The sequence below is a fragment of the Rhagoletis pomonella genome, unplaced genomic scaffold (genome assembly GCF_013731165.1).
Source record: "Rhagoletis pomonella isolate Grant_MI unplaced genomic scaffold, Rhpom_1.0 Rhpom_scaffold_00003, whole genome shotgun sequence".
In the NCBI taxonomy this organism is placed as follows: domain Eukaryota; kingdom Metazoa; phylum Arthropoda; class Insecta; order Diptera; family Tephritidae; genus Rhagoletis; species Rhagoletis pomonella.
This window is the reverse complement of record NW_023458557.1, coordinates 45702014-45724275: the sequence shown is the minus strand read 5'-3', so window position 1 is coordinate 45724275 and position 22262 is coordinate 45702014. Positions and strand designations below refer to the sequence as shown.

At 34.9% G+C, this 22262-nt stretch overlaps 1 protein-coding gene across 2 annotated transcripts in view; it reads left to right on the top strand.

The window, feature by feature from the left end:
- Nucleotides 1-22262, top strand: part of LOC118735243 (plasmanylethanolamine desaturase-like) — a 271476-nt gene that overhangs the window by 193101 nt on the left and 56113 nt on the right. For both annotated transcript variants that reach the window (XM_036464896.1, XM_036464897.1), the window contains 2 exons: nt 17743-17905; nt 17995-18206. In XM_036464896.1, coding sequence (XP_036320789.1) covers nt 17743-17905; nt 17995-18206 — 375 coding nt within the window. The remainder of the gene's footprint in view (nt 1-17742; nt 17906-17994; nt 18207-22262) is intronic.

Below are 22262 nucleotides of genomic sequence, written 5' to 3'. Positions count from 1 at the left end.
GCTCGTTGTATTAAAAAAAATTAGGTGTAAAATGAAAGTGCAGGGCATCTAGAAGTGCAAGAAAGTTAAATTTTTTTTGAATAGGGTTGCCTCCCGATTAAAAAATCACAAAACTTACACCGTACAAGGAAGAACGTATTATTTTTTTTAAGGGTTGGCAGCTGTTAAAATCATTGTTTTTTGTGCAGAGCACCAGATTTACACCGTTCTCTCGATTTTAAAATGAGGTGCCAAGTGAAAGGTATTCACCTAGAGATGTGCTTTGGATTTAATTATAAATCTATTGCTTAAAATATGACACTCAGTAAAATATCGCAATATGGGCACAAAGCGTAAGGGTTTTTATACTAAATTAATATGTTCGTGCTTTTAAGAGTTGCCACCTATTAAAAAATATATAGCTATGAACGGTAAGTAAAATATTAAGGACAGTCGATATTGGTATCGAACGGCAGCTAGTTAAATAGTCTTTGTATAAATGTATGCGAATTTTCGATAGTTGTCATCTAGTTAACAACTCTTAACCAGCTTGCGATTGATAGCAATATCGAATGCCCTTAATACATCATAATAAGTAGCAACTCTATTAAAAACACCAACATATTAATTTAATCTCATACCCATATTGTGATATTTTACTATCATATTTTAAACAATGCATTTGTAATTAGGCGGCGCCCCTTTAAAAAACCAAATCACGTCTATAGGTGAACACCTCTAATTTGGCACCTCATTTTGAAACTCGAGAGAACGGTGTAAATCTGATGCTCTGCACGAAAAAAAGTGTAACAGGTGGCAACCCTTTTTAAAAAAAATAGAGGTTTCTTGCAGATCTATAGACCAAGCCCGTTTATATGGCATCTTATATCTAGTGATGGCAAAAAAAAATAATAATCGAGTAATCGGTTAATTGATTAATCGAAAGCATTCGAATAATAATTGCAATTAATCGTAAGAAGTTAACCGATTAATCGGTCATTTTGATTAAAATCGAAAATTAATAAAGACCATTTATAAGTTATAAAAACTGACTTACACCCCGGGTCAAAATTATAGCACACGACAATATTTTTTTGTTATTTAATTTTAGTTATTTTTTTAAATATAGCTTATGTAGCAAAAAAACGTATAAATATAACTATTACCTTGTTTATACCTACGCAAGAACCGCATTAACAAAAGGCTCATTTGACTCAACACATATTTCTTTCAAACATTTATACCTGTGTCGTTATCGAGCACTTGCTGAAACCGTATTCAAAAGTAAACAAAATTGTTATTTTTATTCGGTATTTCTTAAAGAATTAATTTGCGCGGTGGACCGAAATGGAAGCAGACAAGAATTCAAATTTGTTATAATAATAATTCAGATTTAAAACGGGCCGTATAAAGAAAACCAGCCTTTTCACTTCGCGTCAAATGAGTTATTTGTTTATACCTGTTTTCTAACCGATGTGAGAAATAATAAAGCGATTTGAAAACAAATTCGAGGCAATACACTTTTGAATTTCTGAGCGTATTGAAAATTGGTGTATGCTTCCGTTTTGAATCACATCGAACTGGGTCAAGGCGCTTTATGTGTTGGTATAATCAAGGTATATATCAAACTTTGTGCAATATTAAAAAAATTCACAAAAAATTACAGCTTTTTAATTAGATTTCATAGAAAGATTTTCAGTATGCAGGTTTGTAGCCCATTCAATTTTTTATGAAAAATTCCAAGACTGAAGTATCTGGCACTTACCGCTGATTTTTTGGAATTTTTCTGTTTGGTAATGGCGTTGCTTATTTTCTTCCATATAAAAAAGAAGAAAATGCGCAACACCGGATTCGGAAAATAAAATGAAAATATGTGTATACCTGGGTTGTTTTAATTTTTTTCGCAAAAATATCGTTTAAAAAATTTGCAGAATACGAGAATGTGAAAAACATCCCAACTTATTTTGATTTATGCATTATTGTGTGGGTAAATTAGTAAATTTTTGATGGTTTATTTTCGATTATTTTGAAAAATTAATCGGTTAATGGCTCGATTAATCGAAAGGAAAATTTCAATACAATTAAATCGTTAACCGAATGAAAATAACCGATTATAGTCGGTTATTCGATTAATCGTGCCATCACTAATTATATCATTTTGTTTTAATTGCGCGAACGGTGTAAGTCTTATGATTTTTTAAGCAGGTGGCAACCCTATTCAAAATAATGAAACCTTCTTGCACATCTAAAGGCCCAGCACTCTCATTTGAAACCTATTTTTTTCGAATACAACGAACGGTGCAGGTTTTATAATTTAAAAAAAGGGGCAACCCTTTCCAAAAAAGTCATACCTTGCTGTACATTTAGAGGCCAAGCCCTTTAATTTGGAACCTCAGTTTTGAAAATTGAATGATCTGTGCAGATCTGATGCCGTTAACAAAAGATGCCTTCATATATTGTATTTATACATAGTACATGCATATTTAGATTTGATCTAACCCTGATATTTGTGTATTAGGGAGTTATTAGAATCCAGATAGGAGCTTTAAAACTATTAAATTCGAGTATACATAGCTCTGGAATACTTGATTTGTAACTTTGACTTTTATTTTTGCCTGAAAAAATAAAATGCAACAATTACCGATTATTTTCTGCTCAAAAAAATAAAAGGCAAATTTTAATTTTTTTTTTTTGCCTTAAAAAAATAAAAAGCAGATATAATCGGTATTATTTGCCCAAAATGATAAAAGTCATGTAGGAATCACAATCTACAATATGAGATGAGTCTAATGGTAACTTTGAAAAAGTTATAGCATAATTTTTTTACTATGCCTTTTTGATGTCAAAAATTGTAAAATAACTTTTATTTTCAGTCTCTGCATAAAAGAGACCTAGTTGAAATTTTATAAGAAATTTTTTTTATTTTTTATTTATTTATTTAAAAGAGAAACAATTATAAATAATTATTCCACTTACAAACTAAAGCACTGGCTACCAGGGCCTTCGGCTTAAGTAAAAAAAAGGAAAATTCATTTATATTAATTGTGAGTAAAGATGGAGATAAAGTTAAAAAGGGAATATTAATAATAATAATTCAGAGAACTAACAGTATTTACAAATGAATATTGTAACTGAAGCACATATTAAGTGCAGGGTCTTAAATCTACATAAGTTTTGTGTTTTTCTTTTTAAAGTTTGGATGGTTATACATTAATTTTAGCTAGTGTCACAAATTTTGCAATTTGTTCAATATGACGGTCTACTGTTTGTGCAAGATAATCAGATGGTTTGTTGTTATCAAATATCGAAGTTCTAATTTGTTGTAGATTTGGGCAGTGGTCGAGGAGGTGAATAACGTTGAAATCAGAAGATCCACAGTGCAAGCAATTTGGACGGGAAGCGCCATTCAAGAGGTGAACGTGGGTTTCGAGTGTGTGCCCAATTCTGAGACGCACGAATATCGATATTTTCCTAGAGGAGGAGCTTGTATTGTAAGTAGGTTTCTCGCCAGAGGGGTTATGGCCTTTATAGTAATGGTTAAAACTGTTCCATTCGCTTGAAAATGTGTCTCTTAGATATCTATTTACCAGTGTCCGTATATCTTTTTCGGTAAAATAGTCAGCCATATGCAGAGGCTCTCTACCGTTATAAGAAATTATTAGACATTAAAAAATTATACCTACATAGATATGTATGCACATATGTGCCTACCTGGTGGATAAAACTGGTCAAAATAGCACGCATCTATTCTTCTGTGCATGCGAATATATACATAAATAAATACATACATATGTGTACATATGTATGTATATACATATCTGCATGTGTGCGTACAATCCTTTACTCGAAATTCTTAGTTAATGAAATTTTTAGCCCATACATTTCTGCTGACCAAACAACCCGTTTGCCTGTCTAATCTGCTTGCCTCTTTTGCCTCGCTCGTCTGCTGCTGCAAATGAGTGCCTCGCTCGCAACGGCAGAGCTAATGAGGCTCTCGTTCAGTGTTGCCGCGCCGTCTCAAGAAAATGTATCACTGACCAACATAGTTGCCAACTTGGTGCTTTAAGCACTAGATTTAGTGCTTTTTGAAAATTAATTTAAAAGAATATACAAATTTAAATGCACTAAAATACAACCATGGTTGATAAAAAGCTGAAGTTGCAAACCCACCTCGTTGAATTCTAGGCGCATTGAAAATGCTAATACGCAGGTAAGTTAAGTATTCCTTTTTTTCTTTCCTAATTTTTTGTACAAATTTTGATTATTTTACCACCTGGGTAAAACACATCGTTTCTTGGTGCTAAATCCAAATCTGGCCGCACAATTTCTCTAGTACTAGAAATTTAGATATCCTACCCCCAGATTGCCAAAAACACGGGTTTTTGCGATATTTGAGGTTATATAATGAAAATATAAAATTGTTTGCTCTTTTCTACAGCATTATTTTCGTGTGCTGCCATTCGATTTTTCTTTCTCGAGTTATACCCCCTTATTCTAGAACCCGAATTTTCGTAATTCGTAATTCGTAGCTACGCTACGAAAAACGAAAAATCCACTTGCTGCAACCCTTGCGAAAACATGTGCAGCATTGCCAGCTGTCAGTTGTTTTTCGAAGATAGCTGAATGAAGGAAAACAAAGTGGAAAGGAATTAAAAAAACACTAATGAAACGCTTATTTATAGAAGATTTTTTTGATTTTACATATTTTGGTGGAAACTATGGATTCCATTGCATTTGCAATTATAGCAGCGTAATAAGGGCGCGTTATGGGAATGATTTCACAAAGATATGCGGAGCTGTCGGGCATAGTAGCTATGGGCGCATCTATGTCAGCTTCTGGTTGAATTGTTGAACGGCAAGCCTGAAGAACTGGTTCCCAACCCAGTTAATGCAACAACAGCTTCTTCCAAGCCATTCAAAACACGCACTTTGTTAGGTCCACTACCTATTGCGCTTGATTCCGCCTTCGGCCGCGCTTAGGGATTATAACCCTTACTAAGTAGAATTCGCCTTTCTGTGTTGCCGGAGAAGAGGGGCTTCCGCATAGCTATACAACATTTATTGTGCATATCACTCCGGCTACGCCACAGTATTTTTGCGCAGAACCCACATCGAAATTTACAAAAGTGCCGAATTTATAAATAAGCTAGTGGTCGGAAATTTGAAAATTTACTTTAAATAAAAGTTGAATCCTTTAGTGTCACGTGTATGTAAGATTTTGGATTCGGGTTATGCGTTTGGACACAACAACCGAAAATCATTGTACAAATAACTAAACCGGATCCAAGTTTCTCGATAAGAGGCATCAAAGGTTCTTTTTTGCTTGCTTATATAAAGCAGTGGATAAAAATATACGTATGTGCGAAAGGCAAATTTATCTGTTTAAATGTACAACACTAATATTTCCTGCAAACACACATCGATTTACATCTTTTATCTCGCCCCCGACACAGAATTGCTTTCGTACAAAAGCTTACTTGTTCGTGTTTAGGCATGCCATTGCACAGTGGCCAATTTTTCGAAAAAGCTGGCCAAAAGTCGAAGCGTGGTTGTAATCAAACCTTGTGTATTCGTCTTTATTTTGGTTGCTGGTTTTAAATTTTACCACATAATTTCGAAATTCAAAATGGCGGATCCATAATGGCTGCTGTGTACGCTTAAAATAATCAGATGTTTAGCAAAACTAAGGTAGTTAAGTAAAAAAGGTCATGTTTTCGGCTTTTTTGTTATATAATGTGATGTAGCGGTTAGCGCTATCATTCCGCAGGGCCTGGGTTCAAGCCCAGTTTCCGACCAACATCAAAAAATAAGAAACAAACAAGTTTTTTTGTAATAAAGTCGCCCTTTGGCAGGCAATGGCAAACCCCCGAGTGTATTCAGCCACGAAGAACAGCTTCTCATAAAAATAAAATCCCCGTTCGGATTCGGCGTAAAACTGTTGGTCCCTCCCCTTTGTGCGCCAACATCAAGGCGCACGCCACAAATTGGAAGAGAAGCTCGGACAAACACTAACGAGGTCTTAATGTTTGTTTCTAAAAATCTTGATGTTCAAATTTACACGGGAACTGCGGGATTTTGAATGAATCAATAAACAAGACATACATATTTGTTGGTACAGGAATATATTTTTAAGATAACAATTTTATACACCGCCAGACTCGCAGTCATCTGAAGTATCCAAGCTCGTATCTATATTTACTGATGGCAATTCCGCATCCGCATTTACAATAGTTGATAATAATTTAATGGCATCTGACGACAGTTTATGATTTTGTTTTGGTGGGTTTAAACGTAAACTTGAAATTACAGGGGCCGAGGGTACAAGCAGCCGGTATTTTTTAATTCCCTTATTCCTTGACTCTTGGGTTTTCTCGGAAAGTTACCCAATGGGCAGGGGTGCCCATTCAATAATGAGAGGCTCATGGATGAGCACTCTAATATAGTAGTACTTTCTGACATCATTTAAATTCTAAAAACATCCAGTCTTTAAAACATCAAAATCTTGACAGAAATATTTTTTTACATAATTTAAATCTTTTAAACATAAACAAATTAAGAATCGCGTATAAAAACTGAAGGTGGATGGGAAAAACTTCAATATATATGTAAAAGAAAATTAGACCAACTCGACCACTCTCGTAACTATTTTCCTAATCCATCATAATGAGTAAACAAAAAAAATCAATCCGTGAATATCTATGTCTTACGTCAGTTTTTAGATGGGGTGACAATGAAAAAACATGTTTTACATACTCTAGATTACAACGTCCATGAGCGGATGCTTGAAAACTGTTATTTTTTTTAAAGATAATACCACGATTTTAACAACGACGAAAACTCTAATTTACGAAAATTTAGAGCGAATTGCTAGCAACAGCCACTTCGATCTTCTGTAACACTAAATGCCTTAAGAGAATCGACTTGTTGTCTATAACGAAACGAAGATGGTTATGCATACGAATGCACTTGGACTTTTGGCCAGGGTTTTCCAAAAATTGGCCACTGTGCATTGTTACGAATTTCGAAAGTTCGAAAATACGATTCGGATTGCAGCATACTATTTCTACGATTCGTAGCAAATTCCGAAAGAGTTGCAGAATAGGGGTGATAGTAGTTTCAAAAGTATTTCGGTATTACGTCGTAAGCATGAGTCATCATAGCATGTGTAGAGGCTATTCGATCGTTATGAGCGAAAACGTTTTGTGTATTGATTTATGTATGTATTCTTGTAAATATTGTTAATTTTTTGCTTTTGTTAAATACAAACTGTTATGAAAAAACATCCTTTGATTAAAAAAAATTTGGTGCTTTTAGTTTGGTAAAACGCCTCAAAAGTTGGCAACACTGCTGACCAAGCCAAAAATGTATCCAATTGTATCCAATTTTCTTTGTTTACGTATACATGTCATAATTTGTAAGAAAACCAAAAATTTTCAAGAAAGACATCATTTAACCCATCCTAAGGAATTGGAAGACATGTATATATATTTTTATTTTTCATAAAATCAAACATTTGTAATTTAAATTTATAATGTAAATTTTTTTGTGCACAAGTATTTTGCAAAGTAAGTATAATAAATAGCAAGTACACTCTAAAAAAGCATGTAAAACTACTACTGAAAAGTATATATTTTTCAACAAGAATCAGTATAAATATAGGTCTTTAAAATATACTCATAAATACACATATATAGAATGCTTAAAATTGCAAAAATTTTCTAAGTAAAAATACATTTCCTACTAATAATAAACATTACTATATTTACAACATTTTATGTGTAATTTTGATCTTTGCGACAAATTTTATATGTAAAAGTAAACAGGCAATATTTAATTTTATTACACTACGTGCAAATTTGTACACATTATAAGAGGAATATGGTTACCGCTCTTAATATGCGCAAATAAACAAAATTTTTTTAGAGTGTATTTAAAGCCTTTTCAGTAAAATTCACACAAATTTCCTTAAGTAAATCAAATTTTGTTTTTTTTAAGGGTATTTTAAACTACATTAAAATCTTCTTTCTTTTTGAATTAACAAATGAAAATATGTGGTATGAAAGAGATTACTACAGAAAGAATATAATTTATTTTATATATATGTATATTAAGATCTTGCTTACAGCATCCTTTTAAGCGAATTAAAACAATTGCGCTAATACCTATTTTGGTGAGATCTCTTCATATGTTCATTACTTCGTTCACAAAAATTAAAATGCTCTGATTTCACGCTTAATAATAATAATAACAATCCCAACGGTTTTTACCCTCCATTCCCGCCCATCCGCACGAGGGGCGCAGTCCGCATGACGTACGGAACCAATATTTTAAATTTTTGTGCCGAGTCACGATAGGCAGGAGTTTGTTAAGTGTCGAGATCTAAAATTGTTCATCTACAGAACTAAATTCATCAGCCGATTTTATGTATTTATGTCAATAATTCACTTATTGAGAGAGGAGAGTATCGCTTTCTTAATGCTGAAAAGCGGATCTGATATATCAAACGTGCTGGAATGAGAGTTAAAATCCTGGCATAAACAACGGAGTGGGTCGTGCAATTCAAAATTGGTTTTACAAGCTTTCAGAAATATGGGACAAAAGTGTCTTGATACGCGTGACGGAACATTAAAGCTTACATCAGCCAGAAGAGACGGACTTGAAATTGAGCCTGTCAGTAATTTAACCATAAAAATTATACCAAGCATTTCCCTGCGACTGGCAAGTGTAGGAAGGTTAATAAGTTTTAAGCGACTCGTATAAGGTGGAAGACTATATTGAGAATCCCATCGGAAATTTCTTAAAGCAAAAAGTAGGAATTGTTTTTGAATTGATTCTATCTTGTCTGAGTAAATTTGATACCTTGGATTCCAAACCACCGAGCCGTATTCCAGAATCGGCCTAACTAATGTTGTAAACAGGGTTTTAGTGATATACGGGTCACTAAATTCTTTTGACCATCGTTTCACAAATGCAAGTACACCTTTAGCCTTGTTGACTGTCACATTAATGTGAAGATTAAAATTAAGCTTAGGATCCATTGTGATACCAAGGTCCACAAAATTGTATACCTGTTCCAGGTTATGGTTACCTATTATATAAGAAACTGGCAGAACAGCTTTTCGCGAGAAGCACATTACTTTACGTTTCTTAAGATTTAGAGGCATAAGATTTACTTTACACCAGTAAGCCATGCTGTTTAAGTCTGATTGTAGCAAAGACCTTTCTTCAATTGAAACGTACGATTTATAAAGTTTTACATCATCTGCATACATTAAAATTTTGGAGAATTTTATATCTGTAGAAATATCGTTTATAAAAAGCAAGAACAGAATCGGGCCTAGGTGGCTACCCTGAGGGACTCCTGAAGTAACATCAATGACGTCAGAGATAGTATTTTTAAACAATACCCTTTGTGATCTATCATCGAGGTATGAAGAGATCCAACGTAGAAAATTAGGTGGAAGACCAAGAAGATCAAGTTTATAGATGAGCAACGAGTGGCACACTTTGTCAAATGCTTTACTAAAATCAGTATATATAACATCAACAGTTTTGCTCTCACTAAATGCTTTTGAGATATAGGATGTTAATTCAAGTAAATTTGTAGAAGTTGATTTGCCCTTGCAAAATCCATGTTGACTGTATGAAATGCTTGAAGTGATAGAATGCGTCAACCGATTTGTTATAATTGCTTCAAATAATTTAGGAATTGCAGAAAGCTTAGCTATGCCCCGGTAGTTCTCCACTGAAGACCTGCTACCGCTTTTATGTAAGGGGGTTATGAACGATTCCTTCCATACAGTTGGAAAAACGCCCTCTTTAAGAGACAAATTAAATAAGGCTGTTAACGGCTCATAGAGATAATCAGCACAATTTCTAAGAAAACAAGTGGGGATCTGGTCAGGTCAGACTGCTTTAAGGACTTCAGGTAAACTAAAACATCATCGGGAGATATTATAGGGTTATGTATTGAGTTAATTGGACTTAGTTTAAAAGGATAGTCAAAGTATGCTTGGGAGTTAGTGGAATAATTGGATTTAAAAAACTGAGCGAACATGTTAGAAATTGTTTGATTATCACCAGAGACGGTATTTTGATACTTCAAGGCGGAAGGAAACCCACGTACATTTCGCTTGGAGTTTACGAAATCATAAAATGATTTGGGGTTATATATTATACGTCGTTTGATTTTACACAAGTAATCTTTATAACACTTTTTGTTTAATTCAAAGAACTTGTGACGCAAAAGTGAGTATTTTACATAGTATGAGTGTAAGCCGGTTTTTTTGTGTAATCTAAAATAACGTGACTTTCTGTTTTTCAAGTTTCTCAGTTCTTTAGTGAACCATAACTGTGTTTGTTCTACAGGAACACACATGCGTTTAGGCACATACTTTTCAAATAATCTATGTACAGTAAAATTAAAATGTGCAACGCTTTGCTCAACTTTTTCTTTGTATATAGGCCACGACAATTTAGACAATTCTTTATTCAGTTTTTTAAAGTTGGCTTGCGAAAAATCAAAGCGAATATTTGGCTCGTATGTTTGGACATCGCAATTTTGACCATCGTTTATAATTTCGTAAGATATCTCAATAGCAGGGTGGTAGACATCTTCGGGCAAAACTAGTGGGTCACATTTATTTACGGCCGACTTAGATGCATCATCAACATAAACAAGATCTAATACTTTGCCAAACTTATTGCGAAGTACATTAACTTGATTCAGGCAGAGTTCAGCCATCTCCTCTAAAAATACGTTGTTGCACGCGCTAGACGAGAAAGGTACAATATCATTGTCAATGATGTTCCATGATACATTTGGTAAATTAAAGTCACCCAACACAATCAATGAATCAGAGGGTTTAATCAATGAATTTATTGATTTCAGTAAAGATACATGTTGTGAATACACTGATAAGTCAGATCGGGGAGGAATATAGCATAGAGCTAAGTAAGTAAACCCCCTTCCAACCTGAACACGAATGCATTTGAATTCTGCAGATTCGATGTGTGGAAGACTAACTTCTTCAGATGGTATTGAAGAGTCTACGGCAAAGAGTACGCCACCGCCGACTCTGTCCTCCCGATCTTTTCTGTAGATATGATAATTATTTGAAAGAATCTCTGTATTAAAAGTGTGAGGTTTGAGCCAAGTTTCAGTCAAAGAAATTATATTATAATTGCATTCAAGGCCATTAAGATATAAATTCGTTAATTTAGTATTTATGCCTCTTACGTTTTGATAATAAATACTTAAAGCAGATTTAGTAATCAGTTTTTTGGTTCTGTATTCTGACGGGGAATATTTGCTAAATTATTATTTTTGTTGGGCCTATACTCAAATTCACGAACGAAAGCTCCGGAGGGCCAAAAAGAACTACTAAGCAGCATGTCAAAATTTTCTAAATTTACGTCTATTTTAAATGAAGAAATATTTCTTTCATATTTAAAGTTAAATTTTCTGATACTTAAGTTGACAGTTTTAACTTTGGACGAGATGTAAAACTTTATATCATCCTCGGAAGTATCCCTCGAAAATCTAGATACAAATATAGACTTCTTTGGGGGAACCACAACCAGTCTCCTAGTGTCAGACTCGATTACCGGCGGACGGGGTTGAGTAACTGAGTTACTAGTTGAGGGTAGAGTAAGCATTGGAAGATTGGATGGCGGTGCCACAACTTCAACGGGGGACGGGGAAGATACTGCAGGGTCGTTATTATTAGAAGCAGACTTTGATATACTTTCTTTTGAGGAAGATAACTCCGTTGTCTGTGGACATGGAGAAGAAAGATTAATTAAGTCATTCGGAAGAGTGTTCTGACGTGGAACGGTCTTTTCATTAGGCGGACTATGAAGACGCTTACGTTTTGACACACGAATGTCCTTCATAGATTGTACGGTATCTAAGCATTTAAAAGATTTAAATACATTTTCGTAATGTTTAAATTTTTCGGTCAGTACCGACAACTCTCTCCCTACCTCAGAAAACCCATTTCTGGTTTGCCTAAACAACTTAAAGAGATCAACTTCGGTTGACCTGCACTTTAAGCAAGACCAGCGAAGACCTTTGCCATCATTAATAGCGTCCAGAATTCTTCCTGTCAAACCAGCACATTTTAGATGGCAAATACCATCACAGAGCCAGCACGATAAGTAGCGTTCAGATTCGCTTTTGATTTGGCAGTTATCAAGATCACACTTCATATTGAAAGATTTAATAACACTTATGTTAATAAAAAGACAAGCAAAATAAGTTTAACACAACACACACAACAATTCAGGAGCTGATGTATTTAGCTTAAAAATATATGTAGCGAACAGTTTGAGTATCACTGTAATGTGACACTTAATAAACGCAGCGCAAACAGCTGTGACAAGAAATACTAAACGAAGTAAACAAAAAGAGCAAAAAGAAATGTGCAAAAATAGAAACGATCTCAGTTAACTACAAAGGAATAACAACAAAAATGATAACAACAAATGACTCGGCAAGATTAGATGTAAGCTAGTGAAATTTAATTAAATTTAATAAAAACCACAAAAATCACAAAACTTTCACTTAGCTTCGGTTACACTGGTCTACAAATTTCAACTTTTTTTCTGCGAATAAGACGGGACCTGGTGTTTCTGAACGGATTTTTCGTGCTGAACACGAATCCGGGGTCAAAAATGTCCCATCACGTCACGTTTTCGAGAAAAAAGGGGTTGAAACCCCTAAAAAACAGCGTTTTTGGCCATTTTCGAAAAATTATAGAGCTGAACCCTGACGTGGTACAAATTTTGCATATATCAGAAATTAAAGGCTAAACCGTGCCCTTTCGAATGAGCCCTATGCCGAATTGATCGCGTGCACCCTTAAAGCAGGGGGTGTATTTGTGTTTAGGGGTGCAGGAAAAATTGATCACAGAAAGAATTTAATCTTAAACGATCATAGAAAATTAATAATGCCAAGGTTTTAACTATATTAAAAGTCGCTGATTACGAATCTGCAGTTAGATTTTAAAAATTTAAGATGACGGGTCGAATATGGTGGATATAAAAATTGGACTCCTAGACACAAATACACCCCCTGATCTAAGGGTGCATGCGATTAATTCGGCATAGGGCTCATTCGAAAGGGCACGATTTAGCCTTTAATTTCTGACATATACAAAGTTTGTAGCACGTCAGGGTTCAGCTCTACAATTTTTCAAAAATGGCCAAAAACGCTGTTTTTAGGGGTTTCAACCCCTTTTTTCTCGAAAACGTGACGTGATGGGAAGTTTTGGACCCCAGATTCGTGTTCAGCACGAAAAATCCGTTCGGAAACACCAGGTCCCGTCTTATTCGCAAAACCCTTGTAGACCAGTGTTATTATCACACTAAGATGCTCGTAGGCACTTTTTATAGCAACTTTTACTCAAAATTAGCACAATAAACTTTGCAAAATACAAAGACCAATCAAGGCACAAATAAGTAGAACTTCACAGCTTGACGTTTGCGTTATATTGCGATTAAGTAGCGATTTTTAATACATTTAAAAAACGTAATGCTTTCTATCATCTTTAATGAAAGTAGATTTTTGAACGAAAAAATCTTTATAGAATATATAAAATTTTGGCCTATTTAAAAAGGTATCCATATTTATACTGATCGGAAAAAATAAGTATCCCGCAAAAATTCGTCTAAAAATGTATCCAATTGGATCCCCCTCTTGCCAATATTTTGGGTTATTGAATGCATTCCTAGTAAAAACTTGCAAGTACTAGCAACAATTCGTAACAATTGTTTGATATTGAATGGACCTTTTGCTATGCTCCTTCTTAGAAGAACAGTAAGTAAGATTTTTACTTGCAAGAATTTGCAGCTTTCTCGGGTTGTTACGCTCTGGAATTCGCCCCCTCTTGCCACTATTTTTGGTTATTGAATGCATTCCCAGTAAAAACTTGCAAGTACTAGCAACAATTCGTAACAATTGTTTGATATTGAATAGACCTATTGCTATGCTCCTTCTTAGAAGAACGTAATTTAGCATTTTCGACAACCGAGCCCCTAACCAAATGCCTACAAGAAAAAAAAATTATTAAAAATCAACGCGATTGTTTAGCCCCTTTAAACTTGCACATTACTGCCCTGAAACTTAATGGGCTATCAAACTGCCTACTCAAAAAAAAATCTAAAAGCTCTGAATAAAAAGTTGAAAATCTGCTGAAAATTTGCAGATTGTTTATAATTTTTTCACAATTTTTGTGGATTTATATTTTGTTAGTTAATGAGCTTGGCTTTTATGGAAAAATAATAATCGTTAAATAAACGAAAGAGAAGTAGCCAAAATCAATCAAAATATTGATGACTTAATCAGCTGATCACAAGTGTATGTATAAAATGATTTTTATATTAACGACCAGTTTACAATGAATTTTAAATGTACTCTGTCGAAATGACATTTTAATTATATCTAGCCCTAACCGCCAAAATAACGTAAGTGACATTTTTTTTTATTTTCGTTTTGATGCAGAAATGCGTTTTTTCAGACCAAGAGGGACGTTTTCTCATGCCGAAGACCTGGCAACACTGCTCGTGAGTTCTGCAAGCTCAGAGCAAACTAACGAGCATATTTAATGCTTTTTCGCTTATAAAGCGTTCTCATTGAGCCATTAACTCGAGTTTATGGGCCGTTTTGGAGTTTAACGCTTAACTCTACTCTTAAGCTTGGAGTTTACCATACAAAAAATTTCGTTAAACTCTCCTTATAAAGCGTTCTCATTAAGCCATTAACTCGAGTTTATGGGCCATTTTGGAGTTTAACGCTTAACTCTACTCTAAAACTCGGAGTTTACCATACAAAAAATATCGTTAGACTCTCCTTAAACACCACTTTTTTGGAGTTTATGCGAATGCAACCCCTTTTTGACCCGATTCGGTTTGTGTCTTTGATAATCCAAACCTACAACCAACCTACCGACAGTTAGTCTGTTCCCGTACTGCAGGATTTTATCAAAAATAGTCCGAGGTCGTTCCGTGCACAGAAGTCCAGAATATCAAGAATCTAGCGATGCAAAAACACAAACTGTGGCTAGATATAACTTTTTGTGCTGATTTCAACCCTACCAAAATTATCTGGTGAAAGTAAAATATAAAGAAGAGATCAATGGTTAAAGTTAAATTTTCTGATTTATTTAAATATTAATATCTTCTGAACAACATAACCTATTAACGACGTCAAAATAAAAGTAATTAATTTTTCTTTCATGTATGTATATAATTTATATGCTTTTTTTATATTTTTAGTCCGGATATACTAAAACACAAAATAAAATAAAAATATATTTTTTTAAATGGCGTTTATATAAAATTAGTTTTAAAACTGGTTATAGTACAATATACGTCGCATAAAAGGCTAAACGGTTGGTATTCTAGACTTATGTGTGTGTTAAATCCTGTAGTAATGGGAACAGACTAAATGGGAATAAGAAAAGGTAAACAAAAAAATGTCAAATTAAACTCTGAGCTTCTTAAACACCCCAATGTGAACGCTCGACAGTAGTTCATAAACTCAAAACGTTAAACTCGAGTTAATGGCTCAATGAGAACCTAATATTAATCTATTTCTCTTTTTCGTTTTGACGTCAGTAACCATTGAACTATTTACTGCTTCTTTGTCAACGACTACCTCCCAAACGTTTGCCAATCGCAAATTTTACTTTTTGCTTTATCAAAGAATACAATCACTCAAAATACTTTTCAGAATCTATAAACTCAAAACATTTGAATAAAAACAACACGTTTTTCTAACTTGACTCACTTTATTTTTCCCAATTACTTTTTGTAGAAGTCATAAACTTGCTATTACAATTCATTTACAGTGAATGGCGTTAATTTACCACAGAGAGCAGCTTTTTCTTATTTATGATTTACTAAATTTTCTTGCTTGGTATGGTATGCAAAAAATCCCGTTTTCCGACAGAAAATCCCATTCGCCCTTTTTAGTCATAAAATCCCGAAAAAAGGGCGAAAACATGCACATGAACGTAGCAACGATTTGATCCACGGTGGAGAGAATACAGAAGGTGGCGCCGTGAATTTGACAGAATCAGCTGTTTTGCTGACGTCACAGTCGAGATGACAGCGGTAGTGATGTGCTGAGTCAATACTTTTAAGTATCCAATACTCTCGATACTCGGTACCGAAACATTTAAGGTTCGAATGAAAGATGTATATATGTCGGTTCGAGGCCATAATACACTTACTTGTTTGAAGCATTTTTGTTCCAGCTGAATCGGACAATATCATTTTTGTAGGCAGATTCTGTAACCAGTTAGCGACAGATTCTGTACCCAGTTAGCGACAATTTTCGAATCGGTATCGGTTTTGTTGACGTATGATATGAAATATTTTTTATTTATTTGCCGCTCTCAGTTGTCAACTCTACGGTGACGTCACACCAAAATTACTCTCACGAATTCTGCTGAAATCGGCGCAATCTTTTATTCTATCATTTTTGTTGCCTAACAACCTACCAAATGAAAAAGAAGCGACCAAATTTGGTCGGAAAAAACCAATAGTGGTAACACTGATCAGAAGCCACCGCAGCTGCATCAGCAACAATTGCAGTGTCGGTGATCAGAATGGTCGATCTCTGTTGACAGGGAGAGTTACTTAAGGCGTTCCTTCACGATATGTATTTGCATCTGTAAATGTTACTTGTTCAATACATATGTAATTGCGTATCTCTGTCAAATTCACAGTTAGTCTGTTCCTTTGAACTTCGGACTAAAACCTGTGGAACTGTCAAACTACAATTTTACTCTCTCAAGTGAGAGTAAAAGGAGAACAGATGCAGAAGGGCACGGGAACGCAAAAAGCACTATTTCCTGAAAAACCGTCAGTTGGTTTGTTTACATGTCATTGGTACAACACTGATTTGGCTGAAATATGACTAACTGATTATTAAAATCTATACATATTCAAATATTTCGTTGTTTACTTAATTTTTTTTTTACAAATACAAGGTTTTTTGCTTTCACCGCTTTCTGTTTTTGTTTTCACATGCAAATCAGCTGATCGTTTGACAGTTTTCATGAACTTACAGGAAAAAAAACTCCGGACTAAATCCTGTAACTTCTGACTAGGAACAGTTGCTCAGTTACTCTCTCAAAAGTGTTCCCACTTACAGGTTTTATGTCAATAGGAACGACTTCCTGTAAGCTCTGACTAAATCCTGTAAGCCGGACTGCTATTGGAACAGACTAAGTCTTTATTTAACTATTTAAAAATACCTTCTTTGAAAATGAAATAAACTAAACCCAGATGAGTCTGTCTGTGTATCAGATGAAAATAGAAACATTTCTATTTCGTATGTATGTACGTACATTCTGCTTTGTACAGAAACAAATCAAATTTGCCTTTACACGATGTGTTGGCATTTCCATATGTAAAAATGGCATGTACACATGCAAATACATATCGTGTAAGAACACCTTTAGAGAGTCTTTAGATTTGTTTGTGGCTGACGAATTAGTAGTTTTGCGAGCAATGCTAGGTTCATTGGCCTTGGCCTTGGACCTTGTTACAATTTTATTATCAGCAGCTTTAGCGTTGTTGTTAGATTGTATATTAGAAATCGAATTGATAAAATCTTCAACGATTTCCCATCAACCGAACTTAATGCTGTTTGATTGCATCTGTAGACCTTTGATCATATTTAAGTTTTTTATTTCTCTTTTAAAGCAATAATAAGAAAAATTGCTGAAAGCTTTATATTTTACTGTTTTGTAGATGCGATTAAAAAGTGATCGAGAAATTATGGAGAATTCAATGCTTGAGGAGGATCCAAATGGCAATTCTGCGCTTGAACAGTCATTCACCACAGAAGATAAGTCCCCACGTTGGGGGCCGCAACACAAGGGTGCTCAAGAGCTTGCAAATTTGTATGGGCCAGGTACTAAATAAAATAACACATCCTCATTTATCGTGTAGTAATTTCCAAAATGTTTAAATATATTTTTCTTCTTTGCTCTCTTTCTGTAGGTAAACGCTTTCAGGAGATAATTTGCGTTTATACATGTATTGCGCTTATGATAATAGACCTCTTATTGATCCTGAAGCATATACATTTTGAAAGACTGAGTGTGGCATGTGTATCGGCATTGTGTGGTATTATAACTGCCGATTTTGGATCTGGTCTAGTACATTGGGCTGCAGACACTTGGGGTAGCATTGACTTACCAGTCATTGGAAAGGTTTGTTGTATACTTGGCAATAAGAAAATAGTTTCGTTTCATTCTTTACCAACTACCAAAAGAACACTCAACTCAGTTCAAATTTCATTTTATTTACACAAGTCGGGGATGGGGGTTTTTAAAATTACACAAGGGAATAAAAATGGGGAACAATTTTTTTGCATCAAATGTTAAAGCTGTTTTTGATAGACTTTTTATGCTGATTACGAATCCCTAAGTATAAAGTCTCCATCAGCTCTAGATTTGGAGAAAAACAAGGTAAAAGTGTCAAAAAATCGCGTTTTCTGCAATATATTAGAAGCTCTAGCAGAGAAACAAAAGGTGATATCAGGCTTAAATTAAAGGTAGAAGTCTCGACTACTATCCCTGAAAATACCATCCCTGCACCTTGACTTGATGGTCACTTATAGTCATTTATTGAACAGCAAAACTTGATTTTGTGCGAAGTTTGAGTACCCACCGAAATTAAACAAAAGGTGATAGAGCCCTATACTAAGGCTTAAATTAAGGCTTGAACTTTCGACTACAGTTCCTGAAAATACCATGACCCTAAGGTCACTTATAGTCATTTATTGAACAGAAAAAACTCATTTTGGCACAATTTTTTTTCTTACCATAGCACAATACACCAGTATTTTGCAATTGTTCAATAAATGACGATAAGTGACCATCACGCCAAGGTGCCGCGATGGTATTTTCAGGGATGGTAGCCGAGAGCTGTAGCTTTATTTTAAGCCTAAGTGGAGTGAGGTTCAATCACCTTTTGCTTTTTTGCTAGACCTTCTAAAATATTGCAAAAAACGCGATATTTTGACACCTTGACCTCGTTTTTCTCCAAATCTAGAGCTGATGGAGACTTTATACTTACGGATTCATAATCAGCATAAAAAAGTCTATTAAAACAGCTTTAACATTTGATGCAACCAAATCACTGTTCCCTTGTGTTATTATTCAAATAAAAAATAATATGTTATTCATAATTGTTCTAGTTTTGAATGGACGAATAGATTTTTATTCATTATTCAAGTAATTTCGACTGAAAAATATATTTTTATTCTTTATTTAACTAATTTAGAACGACGAATAAATTTCCATTCAACATTAAGAAATTTCAAATAACGATTAAATTTTTATTCATAATTTCGGATGAAGAAGAAATTTGAATTCTTCATTCAAGTAATTTTGAATGACGAATTGATGATACAAGTAATACCGAATAACGGATAATTTTTCATTTATTATTCAGTCATTCTTTCTTGGTCACCGTACCAGGTGGACGATTGTGGTAAATGTTCGTGTCATATATATGTACATATTTATTGTATACTAGCAGACCCGCAGAATTTCGTCCCACCCAAAATTAATTTTTTTATTGAAACATTTTGGTCCAACATTTTCACCCACAATTCACGTAAAGAAACTTACGGCTTTCAAAATATATATTAGTTAGTTCAGGGAACTCGACTCCAGCGCTCCCTAGCTGATAAATTTTTCGCAGAGATATATAGAATATGACCGAGATCGGACTATAAATACGATTTTAGTAATAACTGGATTCTAGCGCCACCTATCGGGGCTTTCTCTGCGTAACATTTTTCCTTGGGCAAAGACAGACACAACTAAAAAAAGTCTTCTTAAATCGGACAATGCGTTCTCGAGTTATGGGCGGTCATACGTATGCAGCTAAGTTTTATATACATAGAGATGAAATATTGGAAAATATAATATCAAAATCTACATATGTATGTATGTAAGTAAAACACGAGACACTCGATTTTAATTTATTATTTATTTCCCTACTATGTAGGCCAGCCGTTCACTACAAGGGCGCACATAAAAAGGCCAAATACCAGGGCACAACTTATTATTAAAATATTAATTCTAACTAATAGCTGTCCGTTGATTGTTGTTGTTGCCCGTTGCCAAACTGAAGCCGTAATGGGGTGTCAGCGCTTTTGGTGGGAAATGGCTCGTGTTGGTCGTTATGCTACTGTTTGCGCTGCACCGAACTGACAAAGCGGATGCGTGCAGACTAGCGAGCGTCAGCACCTTTTCAGTGGAAGTAACTTTTCGTTGATCAAGAGCCAATTTGTTGAGAAGTCAATTCGCTGAGAAGTCAATTGCTTACTGTTGATTTTGTTGTGACGAAATGGCAAGCGGATGCGCGTGTTGATCAGCGGGGTGTCAGCACTTTATGGAAGGGTATCAACCTCTCGCTGGTGTTAACTCTCCCCCTTCTAAAATCGGCCGTCCGCGGGCGCGCCATCGTTCTGTCCTGGGGCCTTGGTAATATTATTCTCTATCAAATTTATAATAATGCGTTTCTGCCGATTCTTCCTCCAGCAAAATATAGTCAGCGCTATGACCGCTGAGATAATCAATCCACTAAGGGAACTAAACATTATGATTGGGTTTATATTAATTTTGTACCTTAGTGTTGCGATATGTCTTAAATTCCGTATGTTGACTTCGTCTAGATATGGTAACAACAGCGTTGCAATGTGCTCGGTAAACTTAATATCTTGTGCCATGGGAGCCTCCGGAGTCAGTTGGTACTCATTCTTGTGGTTGATGTAACTACTGTCGTTAATGGTCACTTTGCTTTTGAATGTAATTAGGTATGTGCCATTGACGGTGATCATTGATTTGTCTTCTTGTTGTATTTCCGCGTAGCGATTGTTAATTATAACGACACCATCGTCTACCATTTCTATGGGCGATATGTTGTGGGCGGATGTAGTCCTACCCGTTGCTGTGTAGTTGTTTAGTACAAGGAATGAAACCGATTCAAAATAACGTTCCGGTTTGGGTTTCGGTTTCGGTTTTGGTTTCGTTCTTCAAAATTTATTTCGGTTTGGGTTTCGGTTTCGTTCCGGTTTCGGTTTTTCACAGAAATTTTTGTTGATATTATTTAAATCACAATGTCTTAAAGGTTGAGGAAAGAAAATCAAAAATTACAGTTCACTGATAATATCAACACTAGGTTCTTTCCCTAACAATCCGGACCGGATTTGGTAATTAGAGAATAAGAGAAACATTTTCTTTCAAAAATGGAACAAAGTTCAGAAGTACGGAAACGCAAAAACCCACATTTCGTGCCCACAAGTCGAGAAACAGCTGATTCACGTTGTTGTTGTTTTTGTCACTTATACCATGTTCTGACCGACATCGGAAACATGCTTTCGTTGCTAAAACTGGTTTTCGACCTGAAACTTGTGTTTTCGTCCATATAAAATCTGTTAAACGAAAACCAGTTTTCGCTGAAACCTACTTGAAAACTCACTTTCCACTCATTCCAATCGGTGTCTTCACTAGTTTTTTTCGATTATTTATCGAAGTCGAAGTCATATTTTATCATCTTTAATACGCTATTTCGGATTTATTGTTAATTGCCTGGCCAAAGCAAAATAAGAATGAAAGTTAAAGGTTGTAAATGAAAAGAAAATGAAGGAAAAATGTTTTGGTTGTCGGTCAGAACATGGTATTAAATGCAAACACTTGGAAATTGAATTTTGGTTTCACAAATTTGATTTTAAGTACATAGATTGAAAATACATCAACAGGCCATTCACTTTTCCTTAAAAGCACCAAGTAAATGCAGGCAACATGTAAACACAGCTGATATGCACTTTGACACTTTATCCATTTTTACTCGGAGAAAAATTCCGGGCTGTTTCGGGCAGGAAGAAGAATACACTTACGATCGAATACGCTCGAATTTTCGCTCTCTATTACCCATTTTGTTGAGTACAGGACTGATTTCTGGGCTATTTTGGGCACACGCGGGATCTCGCATTGCGTACGGGAAAGAAACTACTTAAATATATTTGTCAATGTTATTGTGGTTTGTTAACATTTTATTTTTAATATTTTTATTGAGCTTTGTACCACGGTTGTTTATTAGGAAAAATTGAAAAAGCAACAAAGTCTAAGCGGTAGAAGTTATAGCACTATTTCGGAGATCACCACATCTCCTCATCAGACTTCTTTTTTCTAGACTTCAGCAGGGATCGAACCTGCGAATTCGATGTTCAAAGTCAGAAGCGTTAACCACTG